The sequence below is a fragment of the Martes martes genome, assembly GCF_963455335.1.
Source record: "Martes martes genome assembly, chromosome: 10".
NCBI lineage: Eukaryota > Metazoa > Chordata > Mammalia > Carnivora > Mustelidae > Martes > Martes martes.
The window spans coordinates 5,004,199-5,024,079 of record NC_137898.1 but is presented as its reverse complement, the minus strand read 5'-3'; the positions used below and the strand labels follow the sequence as shown (position 1 = coordinate 5,024,079).

Here is a 19,881-nt window from a genome sequence, read left to right as displayed (position 1 = left end):
CAGGCTGCCTTGTGAGGTGACAGGCAGGGAAGAGAACAGACTCTGGTCTGCAGGTTTATTCTTGCTTTGTGATTGGCAGTGGGATGAACTGGGAAGAGTGGGCAAGAAAACAAACAATTTGACGTGGGGCTCAGTACAGTGGGTGAGGCAGCTCTAGGTCCTCCCAGCATTACGGGTCAGTTTTAGGGAGGGTGGTGAGCAGGGCCAGGCCGGGTACCCCTTCTAGTCGCTGAGCTGGAGGGACGCGCCGTCCAGCGGGTGCCACAGCTCCAGTCGGTGGTCACTGCGGCCCAGGCATTCACACCAGTGCCACTGGCGTTCCCCGCCAGCCTGGCTACTCAGCTGTACCCCACCTGGGTTGGGGGACAGGGGTCAGGAGCCACATGGGAGCCCATTGGGCCCCTCACCCTGCTCCCCTGCATTCTCACCAATGAAGTCGTCAGCTGTGCCCAGGTCATAGTCCCATACAGACACCAGCAGTGTCTTCTGGGCCAACTCCTCCCTTGGGCCTGCATAGAAAAACTCCTGCAGGGAAGGGGGCAGAAAGGCAGGAAGGAGGGGCCTTGAGTCCTTTATAGGTTCAGAAACAGGCTTAGGCAATGAGCTGCTTAGGTTAGGGGGCGGGACTTGTGCTCTCTGAATGAGACAGAACGCTGACCTCCCCAACCCCATAGTAGCTGGGACTGCCCCCACCTGGCCCTGGCCTACCTCATTGAACTCGGGGTTCAGGGTCTTCTTCCGAACACTGGTCTTGTATTTAGATCTCTTCCCCACATTTGGATGCAGGAAACTGGTTGGGAGAGATGGGGTCAGTTTAGGTGTGGCCCCAGGGAGGGGTTCTGGGGAGCCCCCGCTGCCCACCTGCCTGTCCACCCGTCTGCACTCACAGGCGGACAAAGGGGTCCGAGTAGCCGTTGGCATCCATGGGGGCGAGGTGGACGCAGCGCAGCACACCCACCAGCAGGCCGCCCCGCCGAGAGCTGTAGCACAGGGACAGCAGGATACGTCCCCTCTCCTCCCCTGCTGCCTCCACCGCCTCCTGCAGGGGTGGGCTATGGTCACCCCGGAGCAACCAGAGCCCGCCCACCCGCCGGTGTGCACCCCCACCCGCCGGTGTGCACCCCCACGGGACAATGCAGGCTGGCAGCAAAGAAATCCGGAGCCAACAATTTAATGTTAGGATGCTGTTTCCCAAAACAGTCACTGGCCTGGCGCCCTGGAAGGGAACTTCCAGATACGCCGTACTCTCCAGGGCCTGCGAAGGGGAAGGGCTTGCTCAGGCCATGGTACTGGTCAGTCCAGTGCACCTTTGTCCCGGAGAGGAAGGGTGCTAGGAGCTTCCTAAATGGCCTCTCATTAAGCGTCCGTCACCACCCTTCCCTGTGTCACAGAAGCAGCTCAGAGAGGCTGTTCTCTACCCGATGACATAGAGGTCACTAAATTTACAAAACTCACCCCCTTCACTCCCCACCGCCCAGGGGACCAGGTTCTGAATGACCTTTGCCACCCTCAGTCCCTGGTGCTTGCAAAGGACTTGGGGAGGATGCCCAGGAAGAATGTGCTTCTCCCCTACTTCATACAGGATTCAGTTACGGAAAGCCCAGCCACCTCGCTCACATTCACTTCTCAGGAAAGGAGTGTGCCATAGGCACCCGCCTTGCGCAGTCGTGCTTCTGTGCGTGGGGCTGGGACAGGAAGTGCGCTTCTCAGGGGGCCTGCCCCACCTGGGTGGGACTTGCCCGCTTGGTCTCGGCTAATTGGCAGGTGCGGCAACTTGCGGCTCCACCAGGGGGCAGACAGCAGTGCCTGGCCCTCCCGTCCTAGAGGAGCTGGGGAGGGCCTGCCCGCAGCCTTGCAGGGGCCTCACCCCAGCTGAGCCGGGGGGCGGGGTTCTGGCCATGCCTTTGGTCTTTGGCACGGGGCCCCCTGCAGTCATCTCTGCCTCCTGACAAGGACCTGTCTAGGGCTACAAGCCCCAGAAATGGTCCCCACAATGCCCTAGGGGTTGACGTAGAAGCCTGGGAGTCCCACGTGCTGTTCATTCTCTCCTGGACCTTGACCTGCCTTCCCGACTTGGGAGGATCGTGGACATGGACAGATCCCACCAGTTTCAGCCTCTACTTCTACACGGCCTGTGTCTCTGCCCCCTGAGAGCTTTGCTTGTCGCAGTACCCAAGAGTTGCTCTGGGCTGCTCTAGCCAGAGAGTCACCCTTCCTGCCTACACCCTGGGGTCTGGCTGTTCCCTGGGACTATGAATGCAAGGGCCTGTGAAAGAGATGGCCTCAGTTGCCCCAAACCCACCTGGGCCTGGACACATCCCCTCGACCCACCTCAGGCCCTGCCTAATGCACTTCAGCCTGGGCCCCCAGGCCTGCCCCCCGCATCCCTGCTTGGTCCCATCGTCCTACCCACCTCCTCATACAGGGACATGCCACGGGCTGTGTCCAGGCTCTTGGGCCTCTTGGTCTGAAAGAGCAAAGAGCCTGGTCACCTTGGCCAGACACTGCTCTGGGCCCCCTCCTTGCTCCTCCTCCTTCCAGCTTCCCCACCACCAGGATCCTGGTCCCCACACTCCTACCTGTGCCGGCCTCACTCACCAGCTTCCGCTTCTCCAGACACACGTCGAAGCTCCTGGCTCGGTTCGGCACCAGCTTCCTCAGGGGCACCCGCAGTTCCCCCAGGGGAGGCGCCCGCCGCCGTCGCCGCAGCCGTGGGTCCTCACACACGCACAGCCTGGTGGCCGCCCGGGTCAGACCTGGCCAGGCAAGGCCTCCCCACCTCAGCACCCCCACCCTGGACTTGCCCCCTCATGGCCCAAGCCAGATCCTCACCGCAGAGTCTTTTGCCCAGCGTCCTGGCGGGTGAAGCCGTGATAGGTGAGTGTCTCCTCCCAGACAGGCCCCCTTGTGCCCCGAACCGTACGGGTCCGCAGCTGGCTGGCCTGGGGGCCAGGTAGGGTGGATCAGGGCCTCCTCAGGCCCCAGGGCCCCATTCTGGCCCACCTCCCTGGTAGACCCCCCATTGCACTCCCCAGCAACAGGGAGCTCCATGCCTGATGTCCAGGCATTGGCGGGGAGGGGCACCGCAGGACCAGGTGGGGGTTCCGGGCTGGGGTGCGGCCAAGGGGCATCAGTAGGAGCCCGGGTGTCACCCTCACCTTGCTGGCCCCTGGCAGCAGATTGGCTTTGACATAGGTGTCCACAGAGCCTGAGGCCGGTGGCTTGAGACCCTGAAAAGAGACGCTGAATGTGGGACAGGCCTGTGGCCCAGGCTCTTGGCCCACAGACCCCCGCCCCTATCCTCACCTTGGCACGGTGAGCCGTGCAGTGCAGGGCGCTGTTGTCCGCGTCAAAAAGAAGCGTGAACTCGAGGGTGCCCAGGGCAGCTAACGGCAGGTGGCAGGCAGGGTCAGCGCCTACCTCGACCCCCGCCCCGCCGCCCAAATGGCACCATGCCTCCTGGCCTCCCCCTCCCCAGTCAGATGCCTGGGACGCCCCAAACTCTGCCCTGGCCGGATTGGGCCAGGAGTGCCCCCCCTCCCCAGTCCCCTGTCCCCACTCACTGCTGTCATCTGAATCTCCCTCTGGCTCTGGGTCGGGCTGCAGTTGGGGTGCGGGGGCCACTGCAGGGTGTGGCTCTGGGGTGCGCAGGGTATGCTCAGCGAAGGGGTAGAAATGCGGGAAGTAGTCGGAAATGAGTCGGATGGGCCGGATGGGGCCGGGGCTCACGTCGATGGCCATGTGCTCCCGCATGCTCACCCGCCGTGGCCGCCCCCGGCTCGCCGCTGCAGTGCCTGCCATGGGGGCTTGGACATGGGGCCAGGGACTCAGAGAAGCCCCCACAGGCCAGGGGCGGGGGGAACTCGGCGGGCAAAGGAGCCAGGGTGAAGAGGCATCCCTGAGGGCGCTGACGGGGGTCTTGGGTGGCAGCCAGGACCTGAGGACAGAGTGCGGCGTCACAGTGCGCCGGGTTGGGGAGGAGCCCGAAGGAGGCCCCGGGGGGCTACTCACCGCTCGGTGAGCTGCTCCTCCTGCTTTGGTTCGCTGAGTATAAGCCAGACTGAGGTGACCCTTGAGAGCAAGACCCTGAGCAAGGGGCCTCCCAGACCCGGTGACAGCGCCGGCCACTGAGGGGGAAGGGGCGGGGCTCCGAACCCGGCTCCGGGGCTCCGGAGGCTGGCACCTTCTCTAGTGCAGGGGCTCAGCCGCCCGCCTCCCTCCCTGCCCACTTCACACACTGTCATGCCTATTTTTACCACCATCACGCGCCCTGCTCCCAGGTGAGGAGCCTGGAGGGCCAGAGATGACACAAGGGGTGCGAAGTGTGAGGGGCGACAGGAGGGGCCTGTGAAGGAAGGGGTGGGTGAGGCGGGAGGGACCCTGGGGGAGGGAGCACGTGGGGAGGTGTGTGGGAGCAGATAGCGGCGTGGGGGACACTTTGGGAGGTGCGGAGGGGGCACATGGGAGGTGAGGTGACGGGGCTGTGCAGCGGAGATGGGCGCCCGGGGAGGAGACTCGAGGAGGAGGGCGTCTGCCGTCTGGGCCTCTTGGCAGCTCAAGCTTTTTCAAACACAAATCACGTCACTTCAACATCTATCTGCCCCTCTCCCAGCCTGGAACGAGATCCTAACCCATCACTGAAGCCACCATGGTGGCCCCGGAGTGGTGAGGCCCCTCCCCACCCCCACATTGCTAATCTTATTTCCTCAAACACCTTAAACTTTGTGTATGTGCTCCTCCTTCTACCCCAGCTTCCCTCCTCTGCCCTTTGATCTAGCCTGCCCTTGCCCACCTTTGGTTTCAAGGTCACTCTGCAGGGGAACTTGGCTGATTTTTACCTGCTCAACCTTCCCTTCTCTCTTCCCATTGGTCCTTTGGGGACTGCCCCCTTCCCTGGGCTCAGTCTAGAAGGTTCATCCTCCTTCCCAGTTTTCTCCCCGCTGACCCTGCCAACCAATACATTCCAACTCCAGCAGGCCATGTGACAGGCTCAGGGAGGGCCAAGGAAGTACAACTCTGGGTTTAATACCAGAGAGAGAAGCTCTCGTTTCTGCTGATGGGATACTGGTGCTGTGCCATCCCAGAGCTGTTGCCCTCTCCTTACCTCTCACCCCTGCAGAGTAGAGATTCTCCAAGAGCGAGGCCAACATAGTGGAAAGCACAGTAAGGGAAAGAGAGCCCCTGAACTCCTGGATCCAGCCATGCCTGAAGCCAGTGTATCTCGAGTTTATCACCATTCCTCTTCTGCCAAAGTCAGCTAGTGGGTGGAGTTTCCTATCACCTGTCCAGGCTAATATTGCCCAGTCTACTGTGACAAGGTCAGACTGCTTACCACCTCTCTCTGTTCTATATAATTGATGTATAATTCCACTACTGTCTGTGCCTAATTAATGTACAATCACATGATTATCTGTGGGACCTACTCTGAGGTCCTCCCCAGACTGAGTCATCCCAGAGGGCAGGGCAGCATCTGGATGGTCTGAGGATAAGGCCCCAGCACAGAACCTGGTGCACGGTAGGAGCTGGTCATGTTGGAACTTTGCAGTAACAAGCAGGGCTCCTCTTTGGATTCCTGTCGCCTGGCACGGGGTCAGCTAAACACAGAGGCAGGAGCAGGAACTACAATGTAGTGGCTGAGTATGGGCTCTGGAGTCAGCAAGGGCTTGGCTCAAGTCCTAGCTTGGGGTGAACTTGGGCGAGGTGTCTCTTCTCCCTGAGCCCTGGTCTCACCAACCAGGGCCAGCGTTGGCCCCACCTCAGGGCTGTGGTGACAGCCAAGTACCAGTACACAGTAAGCACCCACTGTTCATTAGGTAACAGCATGATGGGACAGAGGCACCCCAGCCAGGAGGCCAGTTGTCCCATGGGGTCTGCCCAAGGTCAAGGCCCCAGTGCAGAAGATGCGGCTGCCACAGAATTGGTAAAAGCTCTTTATTCAGTCTGGGAATGGAGCTGGCCCGACAGACTGAAGGAGGAGGCTGCCCGGGGCTGGGCCTTCAGGCTATGGGCCCCTCCGAGCTGGCCAGGCGGGGCTGGTAGGCACCAGGGGCCAGCAGCTGCAGGGTGAACTCAGTGATGACGGCCGTGAGCCCCCAGACACGGTGGGGCCCGTGCAGGAAGACAGGCAGTGTGTAGCTGAAATGGCCACGCCGGCAGAAGTGGGTATACCCTTGGTTCTGTGCCTGCAGCAGGTGGGCCAGGGGCAGGGCAAATACCTCATCCACCTGTGGGAAAGAGGCGGTCAGAGGGCGGATGGAGGACTGCTGCGGACAGAGCCTCCCCAGTTGGCCGGCCCCCACCATCGCCCCCACTCACCTCTTCCGGGTTTGGCCTGAGGCTCTGGGGATCCAGTGGGCCCACGCCGGCAAGCACTGGCACCACGCTGGCCTTTTGCTGGGGCAGGAGGGTGACAGGCAGTCAGGGGAGGCATGGTCTTGGGGAGGGGAGCCTGAGAGGGACACCACCCCCTTGCCATCCAGAGCCCTTCAGCACTGGAGGCCCCGTCCTTGAGCCCACCAGCCTGGGTGACTAACCGAGGGCCCTGAAACTCGCCAGAGCCATGCAGCCCTCTGGGCCTTTGCAGACTGTTCCCACCACTTAGAATAACGTTTCCTGACTTTTACTCCCCTAAAATCTCCCACTCATCATCCAATTCCTGTCTACCCTGTGAAGCCTTCCCCAACCCTCTTCCGCCAAGCTGGGCAGAGCTGGCTTACCCTGGGGCCACCTCCAGCCCCAGACCTGAGCCTCAGGATCCCCCATGAAAAGGAGTGAAGATACCCCAGCCCCTCTCTGTTGGGTGGTGTGGGGATGGAACGTGACCACCAGGCAGATGTATGGGGCTCCACCATGCTGTCAGCCTGCCAGAGACCACGGCCACCCTCCTTGTCCCTGATGGTGGCCTTACCCTGTTGTGCACAGGCCGCAGGATGCCCCACACATGCTCCTCAGGCACAGAAAGGCCCAGCTCCTCATGGGTCTCCCTTAGGGCTGTGTGCACCACATCCTGGTCAGTGGGGTCACATTTGCCACCTGGGAAACTGACAAGCACAGGGAGCCTGGTCCTTGGTCTGCTGGGACCATGGTGGGTGGGGGTGACAGCTGTGGCAGAGGGCAAGTCACCCACCTAAGCATCTTCAGTCTCTGCCTCTAGTTTGTAGTGAGGCCTCAGGCAAGCCACATGAGCTCTCCAGGCTCAGTCTACCCTCCTGAACGACAGAGGTAAGGGAAAGGCCCTGGAGCTCATGTTTTGCCTAGGGTGGCCCCAGTGGCGCTACGACCCCCGGGGACGGGGTCGCGGACGGGACCAGGGCCGGAAACCCGGCAGCCCCCTCCGGCCGGCTTCTTCGGCTCCAGGACCCGAATCTCCCTTGAGTTTCCGGCAGGGGGCGGGTCCTGCCTTTTTGGAGAGGCGGACACAGCTCCAAGAGGTGTCCCCAGCCCGAGACGGTGCGGGACGCGCTTCGAGGGGTCCGGCGTGGCGACCAGATAGGAGCACCCGCGGCGTCAGGCTCGGGTCGGAGGGCCGCGGGGCCTCGGCTCTCCCCAGACCCGTTCCCCAGAGGCGGAAACCCAGGCTCGGAGAGGCGAAGCGCCTTGCTCAGGTGCCTCCGGTCCTCCCAGAAGGGACAGGAGTTCCCAGCCGGTGTACCTGACGTCACCCTTGTGGCTCCCGGACAGGCGGCTGGACCGCAGCGTGTAGAGCAGCGCCGGGACCCCGCGCACCGAGCACAGCGGCACCAGCACCGCGGCCGCCGCGGGGCGAGCGCGGAGCCGGGCCGTGGCCCCCGCCAGCAGCCGCCGGCAGCGCCGCTCGCCCTCCGCCGACAGGCAGTCGGGCTGCATGTCCCGCCGGCCCAGCCGGGACTAGGAGGGCGCCGGGCCTTGGGAGGGAAGGGGAAGGACAGCACTCGTCCTCCGCCTCCCGGGGGAAGCTGGCCCGGGGCCGTGGGAACAGTCCCGGAGCCGCTCCGGCCGCGCCCTTGGGGGCGGGGCCTACGCGGAGGCGGGGCCTCGGCGGAACGGGGCGGGGCCTGATAGGGGCCCCCTCGTTGGAGGGCGGGGCCGGAAGGGGCGAGTCCCGAGGATACGGCTTCCGGCAGAGGGGCGGGCCCGGGTCGGGGGCGGAGCTGGCGGCGGTGCGGGGGGAAGTGTCTCAGAGCCGGTGGGGCGTCTCGCGCGCGTCCGGCTTCCGGACCCGGCCGTTCTCCCGGCGGGCTTCGGGAGTCGGGGTGTCAGGCTTCGAGGCTTTGCCGGGCCCCGCGTCCGTCCCGTGCCCGTCCCTTTCCTAAGGACCTAACGCGAAGTGTTCCAGGATGTTGGGAATCAGCGTTTCGGGGGTCCACGGGGCGCTCTTCCTGGAGGCCGGGGATGTCAGGGGCTGCGGCGGGAGCGCCCAGCCGGGTTCCCCTCGGGGCTCCTCTCCAGCTTCCTTCCGCGCCTTCCAGCTCCAGGCCTTTGCCCCGCTTTTCCCGTCGCTGGGAGCTTGTCTCCCCTCCTCCCCGCCCCTTTCCCTCGCAATTGCTACCCCTTTAGGTGTTGGCTGAAATGTCACCTTTCTGTGAAGCTGTCCTGCCTCAAGTCTTGCCTGGATTCTCAAGCCCCTCTCCCTCCCCCGCCCCCATCTTGGCCTGGCCCGTGTGGTCTGTCATGTTTCTGCATCCCTCCAGTCGCCCGCTTCTCAGGACCAGACCACCCCAGTCTTGGGCACAGCCCCGGTACGTGGAATGGCCCGTGTCACCGTGCCTTGCATTGATTTTGAGCAGGTGCCTCTTTGAGCTGCGGTTTCAGTCCTCACCTCGACACACAAGTTAGGGACCAGAAAGTGCAGCCTCAGCCAGAGCCCTGGTGTCAGTTGGTATCAGCACCTTGGCCATCACTGTGCTCCCAGAGATACCACCCACACTGGGCAGAGCTTTGGGGTGCCTGCAGCCCATTATCTGGGGTCCGGGTGTTCCTGAGTCCCTCCACCCCGAGCCCCGAGGACAGGAGTGCTCTGACTACTCGTGCCAAATAGTTTAATGTTGGGGGAAAGGGAGGGGTGAAGCAGGACTTGGCCAAGTCACCCCTCAAGGCAGAAGGGGACAGGTTGAGGGGAGGAGGCGGCTGGTTCCAAGCCTGGCACCTTCTCAGCCTTCCTGCGGTTCTGGGCAGGTCGCCTTCCTCTCTGGGCTTCCACCTGCCCTGCTCTCCTTGGAAGGGGACAGGTCCCCTGTAGAGGCAAGGCTGGAGGGGGTAACATTCGGGGCAAGACGAGTCCATCCACAGGGCCCTCGTCATCACTGAGGGTCCTGGACCGGCCCCAAGCACATGGCAGTGGGGGACAGGAGCCCCAACCTAGCTGGGAGGGGCAGGCCTTCCTGATCTCTGCCGGCCTGAATACTCGGGAGCGGATATGGTGTGGGCCGGGCCCTTGGGATTCTGAGGGGACTTGAGGCTCCAGGGTACAGGCCCTGGTAGTTGAGGGGCTGGTAGGTGCCTGGGGCCAGCAGAGTATCAGTGGGGGACAGCAGCTGATGGTGCACCTGGGCAGATGTCCTGGAGTTGGAGGCTGGAGCTTTGTTGGGGTCTGAGGGAGGATGTGGTCTGAGTGGACCCCAGACCTCCCCTTACATATCAGCCTCCCTTGTTCCTTCCCTGCTCCCATCCCACTCCTCCCCTTCTCAGCCTTTGCTCTTCCCTCTCCCTTCCCTCTTCCCTGTTCCCCACCCTCTCTAATTATCCCAATCCTTCCCAGTTCTTCAAGGCTCCTGCTCAGGAGCCACCTCCTCCAGGAAGCCCACCTGAACCTCCCACCCCTGCTCTTAGCACCTTGTCCCTGTCCTGTTCTCTCTGCCGTTGGTCCTAACTTGTTCGGGAAATCTCTGCCTCCCGCTCTTTCTCGACACAGGTGCCCAGCGGGCTTGCTGAACCTGCCAGAGCCCCTTGTCGGAGGCCCTGTGGCCCCGTCACCTCACTTCCTGCCCACCATGCAGGCTCTGGTCCTCCTGGGGGCGAACCTTTTTCCTGCTCTGCGGGGCCCTTCAGCAGGCAGGGGCCGAGGCTGCTGTGACTCCGGGCCGGGATGCTGAGCAGGGCTCGTGGAGATACGGTCCTGAAGATGCAACAAGCAGGAATGGAGGCAGGAAGTCAAGGGGAGAGCCCAGGCCGAGGCTTGTGATCAATAAGACAGCAGGACCCCAGGATGAGTCAGTGGGCACGACCCTCAGAGAAGGTCTGAGGAGAGGCCTTAGGAGAGGCCTGGGGATGAGGATGGGGGTGAGGGGCTGGGTCAGGGCGGGCGGGTGGAGCTGCCGGGGCCCAGACGGTACCAGGAGTCCGAGTCGGTCGCCCTAAAGCCCTTGGCAAAAGGGTTGCTGGCAATTTTCAGCTGGGTGATCTGCAGAGGAGAAAGTGTGGTTATGGGCCAGCCCTGAGTCAGGGAAAGGCTGCGGGGCCCCACATTCAGCCACCCCATCTACCCTGGATGCCCCAATCACGAGGCCCTGGGACCTGGGCCCCTCAGCCCGGAAGCCATAGAGCCAGTGGGCATGACAGCAGGGGAATGACTGAGGGCAGAGGTCCGCTGAGGCCTAGAGACGGAGAGAGGGGCGGGGCCCTGTGAGCACGTGGGAGCTCCGAGCCTTGAGCCTCGGTCTCCCTCCCTGCGAAATGGGCTGGCGGCTGCCTTGTGAGCTGTGGCCCAACCCACCCGGTGGTTCTGATAGGCGGTCACGGCCGTGAACTGGGTCTCCGCGAAGATGAAGGACTTGAAGTTCTCCTGCGCGTGGCGCTCACTGTCCTCGCGCGGGTCCACGAAGACCACGTGGAATCGGGGCTGGTAGCGGTGCATGGAGTTGAGAATGATCTGGAGGGGGGGTGCGGAAGACGGTGTGCAGGGGAGAAGCCGCAAACCCTCCCTGAGGCTAAAGCCTCTCCGGGGCGTGAAGACTGCCTTTCTTATAACGGGGGCACAGAGTCTGGTCTCCAGAGCCTACAGCTCTATGGCAAAGGCCCCTCTGTGTCAGCATTTTTGCCACGTTGCCTTCTGTCACAACCACATCCCGCTGTCAGCTTTCAGAAGTATCCAGAACTGACCACCTCTCCCAAGCCACCGTCTTCACTCCACCTGGCCACCATCATGTCTGCCCAGATTTCCTCTGCCACCTCCTGGCCCGTCTCCCTGCCTCCACCCAGCTTCTCTGTCCATTCCGTGCACAGCAACCCCAGTGAGCTGCCCCATGTCACCCCCGTTCAAAACCCTCCCGTGCAGAGCAAAGGTCAGAACCCTCTCCACAGCCAGCGGGCTCCACAGATCAGCCCTGGCAGCCTCGGGGTCCCTCTCCCATCTCCACTCACCCCACTTCAGACACATGGGAGCCTCCTTGCACTCCCCTCCCACCCATTGACTGGCCCAACATTCTGCAGCCACAGGGCCTTTGCACTTGCTGTTCGTCCCCCGCAACAGCTTCCACTTCTGTGTGCACAGGCTGCCTTCCCCATTTCCTTTAGATCTCTCTTCAAATATTGCCTCAGCAGCTTCTAGAACCCCCCTGAATGGACAATTCACCTCTGTCTCAGCCCCCCTCCCTGGTTCCTTTTTCTCCTGGCATTCATCGCCATCTGAGACACTGCACACAGGGCCTTCTGGATTCTTTGCTTACCATCTGTCCCCTACCCCGGAAGGTGAGCCCCCAGGGAGGCAGGGATCTTTGTCTGTTTGACAAAGTGGCAACAGTGCTGGGTCCCTGCACCTACCAGGGGCCTGGCCTGTGGTGGGAATTCCAGAAACACTGTCTACAAGGAGGACGGTGTTTGCTGGAACATTCCCACACCTCCTGCCCACTCACCCGCCTTCTTGGACAGTCCCCTCTGCTGTCCAGCCCCTGGCCAGGTGAACTTGGCCCCCAGCATTGGCCATCAGTAGTGGGTGGGGGTGCTGGGCACCAAGGCCACTGGGCATGGATGGCACGGCTAGCTCTGGTCCCAGACTTCATTACGATCAGACCCCAGCATCCCCCAGCCCTGGCCTGACCCCTCCCCACTGCCTGGGGCCTCACGTGGCCATTGTCATCCAGCAGGTTGTTGGTCAGCTTGAGCTTGTCGAAGGACACAATCTGGCGCATCCACTGCGCGCCCTTGGCCGGCGAGTCCGGGTGGAAGTGCACACGACCGGGTGTGACCGGGTCCGCTTTGCCTGCCACCAGCCAGGCTGAGCTGTGAAAGGCGTACCTGGGGAGCAGAGCAGGTGGCAGGGGTGCCCCATCTGGACCCCCACCTGGAGCCAGGGCCGGCGGGGCATAGGGGCCATCCCTCAACATTACTGCACATGCACCAGCCCCATCTCACACGTGAGGAACGTGAGGCCTCGAGTCAGGCCTTGAGTTCCCTGCGGTTGCCCTGGGCTAGCCCACTCTGCCTGCCCGGGCTAGCCCGCTGTCCCACTTGAGACTCTCGGCTGCCCTGAGCTGGGCTCCCCTGCTGCCATCAGGCTTCCATTGTGGCCCCAGAATGGGCCTCCTTGACGCTGCTCCGACAGGCCCCTGGCTCACCCCAGAGTGTGGGGAGGGGTCTGCTTCCTGGCTCAGCCCTTGCTATCTGAGCTCCCCCCCTGGGCAGCCCCCAGACCTGTATCTTTTGTCATCCAGAGGCACGAAGTCCATGAGCAGGGCATAGTCGGCCAACGTGTCCATGCCCAGGATCTTCACCTGGAAGGTGGGAAACATCCGCCTGCAGGGGAGAGGTGCTCAGGAGCCCAAACGTGGCGCCAGCATGACCCCTGTCCCCACCACACACACACGCACACGTCCGCTGCTCGCACCTGCCTGCCTTGGTGACAATCATCTCTGTGCCCAGCTGGTTGAATTCCTCCCACAGAGCCTTCATCTCCAGCTGAACTGTGACGCTGGACACACGTGGGTTCTTGGGGCCCTGCTTGCTGGGCTCGGCCACGACTTGGGTCCCTGTGGAGCCGGTGGAAGGGCCCGACGGGAATGGGGAGTCCAGCCGGGGCTCCCAGCCGGAGCTGGTCGTGGGCAGGGTGTAGGGCTCTGAGGACGCAGGTAACCCGAGGCCAGCAGAAAGGAAGGCTGGGGAGAGAGGATGAGAGTGTGGGCCCCTGTTTGCCTCACCTCCTTGCCACCAAGCCAGCTCTCATCCTTCAGGCTGCACGTCGGTGCCTCTTCCTCCAGGAAGCCCTCCCTGACTGCCAGACCTGTGTTCCCCTAGTACCCCTGACTGAGCATCCCTTCATAAGGTAAATGCACTCTTAAAGCTCCTGGAGGCCAGAGACAGAGCCTGTCTGGTTCCCCATGGAATCTTTGAGCCATCAAGTGGCCTCTTGGCTATGAGCAAATTGTGTCACGCCCCCACCCCCGACCCTCAGTTTCCATATCTGTCGCAAGGGGTTCTTAATATCTGCCTCAAAGGGTCTATGGATTACAGAGCCTGGCACACACCAGACCCTTCAACCAGGCCTCCTCACTTTTTCCTAAAAGTTCCAGTTTTTGATGTACAATCCTGGCACAAGCCTTGGCCAAAAGTTTTGTCGTCTTCTATTCTTTAAAAAAAAAAAAAAAAAAATCCCAACTACAGTGAGATACGACTTTACAGCCACGCGGAGGGCTATTCCCAAACACAAAACAAAAGCCAAGAAGAAAGCAAAAACAAGCTGCTGGGATCGGAGACGATGTGAGAAGTGGGAGTCCGGGTGCGTGGCCAGCGGGATGGGAAACGACGCGGCTGCCGGAGAGCGGAACGACCACACGATCCAGCAACTCCACTTCTAGGCATTTGCCGAGATGTGGGGAATTGCACAAAAGGAACTGGGGGGGTGGGGACCTGACAGCTTCGTGCACATCTGTGTTCACAGCAGCGTTGCCCCCAATAGCCTGAAGGAGAGAGCACCCCGAATGGCCACTGACGGGCGAGTGAGCGAGCAAACTGTGGTCTGGCCAGAAGATGGACCATTATTCCCCCTTAAAGAGGAAGGACATCCTGCCGTGTGCTGTGACACGGAGGGACCTTGAGGACGTTATGCTAAGTGAAACAAGCCAGACACAAAAGGACAAATCCTGTGTGATTCCATGAATCGTCTGATTCACAGGGAGGAGAAGGGTGGTTGGTGGGGGGGGGGGGGGCAGAGGGAGTGGGAGGGGGAGTGAGCATTTAATGCGGACGGAGTTTCAGTTGTGCGAGATGCCAGACTTCCAGAGACGGATGGTGGGGATGCAAACACAGCGGTGTGGGTGTCCCTCGTGCCCCTGAGCTATGCACTTAAAAATGGCTAAAATGGAAATTTTTATGTTATATATATTTTACCACAATTTAAAAATTAAAACCAGGGAGGAAAAAAAAAATCCTGGAACACAGACTCTTAGTTTCTAACCTCCCCTTGAGGGACCAAGAGCCTGGTAAAACTGAGATTCCCCCAGGGGCAGAGGTGGATTTTGGTGTCGAATGGATGGACAGACAGACAGATGGGTGGAGGGAGATTCCGGGGCGGGGGCGGTATACGTGTGATGAGCCAGCAGGTGGTCGGAGCTGGCTTACAACAGGTACCTCATCTCGGTGTGGGGCCCAGGGTCTGTGGCCCCATATTTAGCAGCCCTGAGGGGTCGCATAGGAAAAGTGGCCCCTCATGAAAGCCCCTGGGAGTTCTGCAGCCTGGGAGTTGGGGGGGGCTCTCTCTAAGAGGGAGGGGGCACATCAGCTCTGCATCCCCCAGAGGGGCGGGACGGCTACACGGGCTGATGTCCCCCAGCACTGGGACCGGGCCGTCAGATGGACAATGGTGCATTGCTCAGAGCCCCTGCGTCCATCATCCAGGTAACCAGTACGCCCAGGATCCATGGTGCTGGGTCCCCGAGGGAGAGGCTCAGGGCTTCCCTGGGCCTGGGAACTTTGCGGGCTGGTTGCTGGCTCCCAAGTCTTCGATGAGCCCATCCCCTGCCCACCTCGGTCAGCAGGCCACCGCCGAGGACTCTCAGGAACTCAGGAGGGGCCTGTTTTCTGCCTGCTTCCTCTAGAAGTAGGCATCCCTTGGGATCAGGATTTGACAGTTTCCCACAAGCACGGAGTCCGGTCTGGAGGGGAAGTTAAAGCCTTCTTGCCCAGTTCCTCCCCACGCCCCAACGTTGATACTCAATGAGTGAGGCCCAGAGAGGAGAGCGGACAGGTCCAAGGTCACCCAAGCCCGAAAAGGCTTTCCGTTCCCAGAAATGACTCATTACCCCTGCCCAGCAACACCCCCATATTTATACCTACAAATAGGAGCCCATCAGCCCTGCCCCGGTGGGATCTGAGGCCTCAGCGTGAAGTGCGCCCACCCCACCCTCTGGCCCAGGACCTGGGTCCAGCAGGGGTTTCCTTGGTCCCCACACCCAGTCCCTGCCCTGCCCCATTCACCCCAGAGCTTGAGCCCAGCCATGGAGCCTTCTCGGCTGCCTACACCGTACCTGCCATGAGGACGGCCTGGACGTTGGCTCCTGGAGGAGCCCTGTTCAGTGGGGGGCCGGCTGCAGCTGCCACCCGAGGGCCCCCTGCCTGCTGGGAGGGCGGTCAGCCTCTCGGGGTCTCCTGGCCCACTCAGCGGCACGGCTCCGGCTCCGGCTCCGTTCTGCAGGACTGCCCTTCCCTCCGAGCAATCACTCACGTCTTACTTCTCCACCGGCGCCAGGCACCTGGTCTCTGCAGGTGGGACCCTGGTTCTGGGGGGAGGCAGGACCCCTTCTCCAAGCCACGCTCAGACTGGACTGCACAAGGCTGCTGGCTGGGCTTGTCCAGCTCCGGGTGTGGCGCTGTGTGGGAGGAGGGCAGGTGGGAAGGCTCTGACGTTGCAAAGCCTCCTCTGCCCCTCCCGGTCCCCTCTCCCAGCTCCCTCCCTTCCCCAGCTAGGAGACCCCCAGCCGTTCCTGATCAATGGACCCAGATGCCAGGTGGGGGCCCCATCTTGAGGACCTGTTGGGTGGTCCGCAGGGGCCCAGGCCCAGTGACTGGAGGGGCTCAGAGCCCACAGGACCTGGGGGAGGCCGGGGAGGCTGCAGGAGCCACAGGAATATGAGGGCTGGATGGCAGAAGTGTTGCCCTCTCGCCGGGACCCCGACCCCTGACCTGGGGCTGCTGGTGCGGCGTGGTCTGGGCAACTGGGGCAGGAGACACAAGGGGTCAGCATCAGCCAGTGGCAGCAGAGCCCCTGGCCTGGGTGGCAGGAAGCTGGGTCTTGCTGATGAGCTGTGCAATGCTGGTGGCACGGGTCCCCGTGCCTCAGTTTCCCCAACTGTAGTAAGCACGGAATCTCGTCTCCGGGATAGACAGCAGTAAGCCGTTCCTGTCCTGATTGACGGGGCCTCCGGCATCCCCACAGGGCGGGAGCTTGGCCCGGGTCAGAGGTCACGGCTCTGTCTTGTTCTCTCCAGCCTGGCTAGGCACCCTCTCCAGGCTGCCCCTGCCTGTCTTGGCCGGCCATTCAGGGACGCATAGATCACCAGTCAGGAAGGCACAGCGGGGGTGGGGGGCACCCCAAAACTGGTTGCTGTCAATGGAGAGTGTGGTTTGGCCATTTCGTCTCTACCGCATGGCCCAGGGAGGATTATTGGGTTGGACCCCAAGCTAGCCTGCCCTGGGAGGGAGTATTCGAGCCCCCAGGCTAGCGCTAGGTGACAGCACCTCAGGCTGTGCTGGGCATACTGGACTGGGGTCCCGAAGGCAGGTGAGACCACCCTTCCCCATCACACCACCTCTTCTGGGGACGTGGGGTACACAGAAGCCCATACCTGAGAGACGCCGTGGAGGGACCGAGGGCTGGAGGGGCCACTTCTCTTCAAGGGGGACACCCCGGCTCCTCCCAGAGCCCCATGCCGGGGGGCCACCTCTCCTTCCTTCAGCTTAGGGATGCCACCTGCTATGGTCTCCTATCCCCCTGGTCCCTGCCGGCCAAGCTGGGAGAGGCGGGAGGACCCCTGGCACAGACCCATGCCAGGCTTTGCACTTTGCTGTGGGACAAGATAGGGGGCTTCTCTGTGTTTCTGAGGGTCCCAACAGCTCTCAGGGGCCACCCAGTGGGGTGTGGCCAGTAGGGCCGCACTGTCCCGGGATCCATGGTGGGCCTGGGAGATTTCCACCGGTCCTGGTGGCTCCCCCTCTGCCTGGAGTCCCAGGAGCGGGCCAGCCCGGGCTCCTGCTGGCTACCGATGTGTGTGTGTGTTTGCCCTCAGCTTCGGTCTGTGTGATGGGAAACACCCCCCCACATTTCTCTGTGCACACTGACACGCCAACCCACACGCACACAGATGAACTCAAGGCCCAACGCCCCATAACCGCTCTCGAGCACACGTGCACACGCTCCCGCGTGCGTGCACGCACGTCTCTCTGACACGCGCGCCGTGCACACAGGCGTGCACGCTCCGCATAACCGCCTCCCCGGCTGGCCTGCCCTTCCTGCCCGAGGCGCCTGCTGGCCTCCCTGCCCCTCTCATCCATCTTGCCTGCCAGCCCGTCCCTCGTGCCCCCATATCCCTCACACCTTCTCATCTCGCTGCTCGATAGCAGGAGGCCGCGTGGCAGCTGTGGCCGCGGGCAGATGGATGGGCCAGGCGGGGGACGCTGTGGGGCCGGGGAGTGACGCCGCCCATGGCCGGAGCGCCGGAGCGCCCTGTCGGTCTCGGGTGGGCGTGGAAGCCGTCAGGCTGTATCCAGTTGGGCCTGCACGGATGCCCCAGAGTGCTCGGCTCAGGACCGAGGGGACCCCAGCAGCAGACCCGGTGCCCCCTCCCTCCTGGGGTGCTGAGGACTTCCATCCAGCCTCCCTGGTAGGATTGACCCTACCCCGAGTCAAGTTGCCTCTTCCCTGTCCCTGCGCCCGGGCAGGCTGTCCTGGGCGGGGAAAGTCTTGTTGGACTCCACCCCCTCCCCAGACCAACTCCTCCTGAACCCCCACGGGCACTGGGCTCATTACACATTGGAGATGCATATTAGGGCTCTGTGCCCAGCCACATATAGAGCCCCTGGAAGGATGCCCTAGGGACTTTGGTCTTGGAAACACATGTGTGTGCAGTCACACACACACATACGACACCTGGGAGGGCACATGTGGTCGCCTACACACGTGTGCACATACACGGGCACGAGCTTCTGCTCTCTCAGACTGACTCCCTGGCCCACGGAGTACAGGCAGGTTGGGGGGGACCCATCTGTTGTCTCCAGGACAGTTTTTCTCCAAGTGGGAGAATCAGTCCTCCCGGGCACTGATAAGCCATCGTGGGTACAGAGACAGCCACCACTGGCCCCGGGACACACAGCGTGTCTAAGACCATGCTGGGCCAGACCTGCCCCAGATCGTGAGGTCACAGAGGAACCATGCAGGATAGAGGACATGAACCATTAATCCATGGACATCTTCCATTTTATAGATGGGAAACTGAGGCACGGAGGTATGCGGTATGGCAATAAACAGGGTATACAGCAGAAGGCAAAGGCGGGCCCTGGTCTCAGGACTGTGGCTCAGGACCCACTGTTCAGATGGGAAGACTGAGGCTGGGCAGATCTGGCGTGGGTTAGGGACCTGGGGTGGGGTGGCAGGGCAGGGACAGAGAATGTGAGCTTGGCAGTCTGGAGGGAGGCAATGCCCTTCTCATAGTACGCGGCCTCCTGATGAACACGGGGTACATAGCGGACCCCCGTCATAGAGCACAACCTCATCACTGAACGTCTCGAAGATGGCCATACTGAGCTGCAGTGGCTGGAAGTCTCGGTCGTGGGAGGGGAGCTGAGGGCCAAGGTTGCTGGGGCCAACCTCTGCCCTGGCTCCTATGTTTAGAAATGGAGACACAAGTCACCTTAGAAAGACAGTTGTCATTGTGGAAGTGCAGCCTAGTGGTTAAGGGCATCAATAGTAAAGCCTGGGTTCAAATCCTTGCAAGCTGTGTGACCTCGAGCAAGTCACTTAACCTCTCTGGTCCTAAGCTTCCGTGACTGTAAAATAGGAACTATAATATCTTCTCCTATCATCCTGAGGTTTAAATTAAACAGTTAATAGTCCTTAAAACAGTGTCTGACACACAGTAAATATAATATAAAAGTTTATCAAATTTTTTAATTGTGGGAGAAATCAGGGGCCCCTGGGCAGGGCAGTCTGTTGAGTGGCCAACTCTTGGTTTTCTGCTCAGGTCACGATCGAAGGGTTGGGAAATTGAGCCCCACTTGGGGCTCCTCATTCAGCATGGGATCTGCTTGAGTTTCTCTCTCTCTCCTGCTCCCTCTGCCCCTCCCACTCATGCCGTCTCTCGCTCTTTCTCTCAAATAAACAAATAAATAATAAAAATAAAGAAAAAATTGTGGAGGAAATCACAAGCTGTAAGAAGAGAAAAAAAAAAAATCCAGCCAAGTTCTTTGGTTACTTTGGTTCTTTAAACAATTTTTGAAATGTCAAAGTCTTTCCAATGTATCTTTGCCTTTTGTTGGGTCACTCCCAGGTTGGGCCATTCCCATGGGGAGGGAGCCCACTTGGGGGTGGGAAGCCGGACCCCGCCTGGCTTTCCCCTCCGCAGGGATGGACAGGGCTGATGGAGGAAGGAGGTCGTTTGGTCATCTCTCTTACTGAGGGCGTCCCCACCCGAGTTCCATCGGCAGGAGAGGACCCCGTGCGCCACAAGGACTCATCTTGGAAGGAGGGGGCTGTGGCAGCTCCCTGGGCTCAGGGACAGATCTCTGCGATGGGCGGGGGAGGGCTGAGCCGCCAGAGTGTTTGGCCCCCTCTGAGGCCTCTCCCACCTCTGAAGGTCGGTTGGGAGTCATGGGGATCCGTCACTAAGGAGGCTGGGGTTGGGCACCCGGCGTGGGCAGCCCTGCGGCATGGACACTGCAGGACACAAGGGCCACGGAGGACGTGCACCTTGTTCGACAGCG

The 19,881-nt window shown here is 61.5% G+C and overlaps 3 protein-coding genes across 4 annotated transcripts; all 3 read right to left on the bottom strand.

Moving 5' to 3' along the window:
• Positions 1 to 12: 12 nt before the first annotated feature.
• On the bottom strand, positions 13 to 4,239 carry LOC308351700 (double C2-like domain-containing protein gamma). 2 transcript variants are annotated; one of them, XM_080817591.1, is made up of 11 exons: positions 4,012 to 4,239; positions 3,564 to 3,806; positions 3,307 to 3,386; positions 3,159 to 3,230; positions 2,833 to 2,942; positions 2,599 to 2,734; positions 2,414 to 2,467; positions 888 to 1,039; positions 709 to 790; positions 429 to 525; positions 13 to 353 (listed from the first exon to the last, which is right to left on the bottom strand). In XM_080817591.1, exons 2-11 carry the CDS (start codon positions 3,799 to 3,801, stop codon positions 223 to 225), a joined length of 1,152 nt encoding a protein of 383 aa, XP_080673717.1. In that variant the 5' UTR covers positions 3,802 to 3,806; positions 4,012 to 4,239; the 3' UTR covers positions 13 to 222. The 2 variants fall into 2 exon arrangements, with proteins under 2 accessions (XP_080673717.1, XP_080673716.1); XM_080817590.1 differs by having other exon boundaries at positions 3,564 to 3,937; positions 4,012 to 4,214.
• A 1,678-nt stretch (positions 4,240 to 5,917) lies between these two features.
• NUDT8 (nudix hydrolase 8) lies at positions 5,918 to 7,988 on the bottom strand. The gene is made up of 4 exons (XM_080815324.1): positions 7,652 to 7,988; positions 6,908 to 7,040; positions 6,316 to 6,393; positions 5,918 to 6,224 (listed from the first exon to the last, which is right to left on the bottom strand). The coding sequence occupies exons 1-4, from the start codon at positions 7,843 to 7,845 to the stop codon at positions 5,997 to 5,999; spliced, it is 633 nt and encodes a 210-aa protein (XP_080671450.1). The 5' UTR covers positions 7,846 to 7,988; the 3' UTR covers positions 5,918 to 5,996.
• Positions 7,989 to 9,278: 1,290 nt separating this feature from the next.
• On the bottom strand, positions 9,279 to 18,700 carry TBX10 (T-box transcription factor 10; the record flags this gene model as incomplete). Its single annotated transcript, XM_080817875.1, has 10 exons — positions 9,279 to 9,568; positions 9,999 to 10,093; positions 10,311 to 10,378; positions 10,691 to 10,846; positions 12,039 to 12,210; positions 12,607 to 12,708; positions 12,800 to 13,067; positions 15,435 to 15,522; positions 16,090 to 16,121; positions 18,643 to 18,700. The coding sequence occupies 10 exons, from the start codon at positions 18,698 to 18,700 to the stop codon at positions 9,279 to 9,281; spliced, it is 1,329 nt and encodes a 442-aa protein (XP_080674001.1).
• Between the last annotated feature and the right edge of the window lie 1,181 nt (positions 18,701 to 19,881).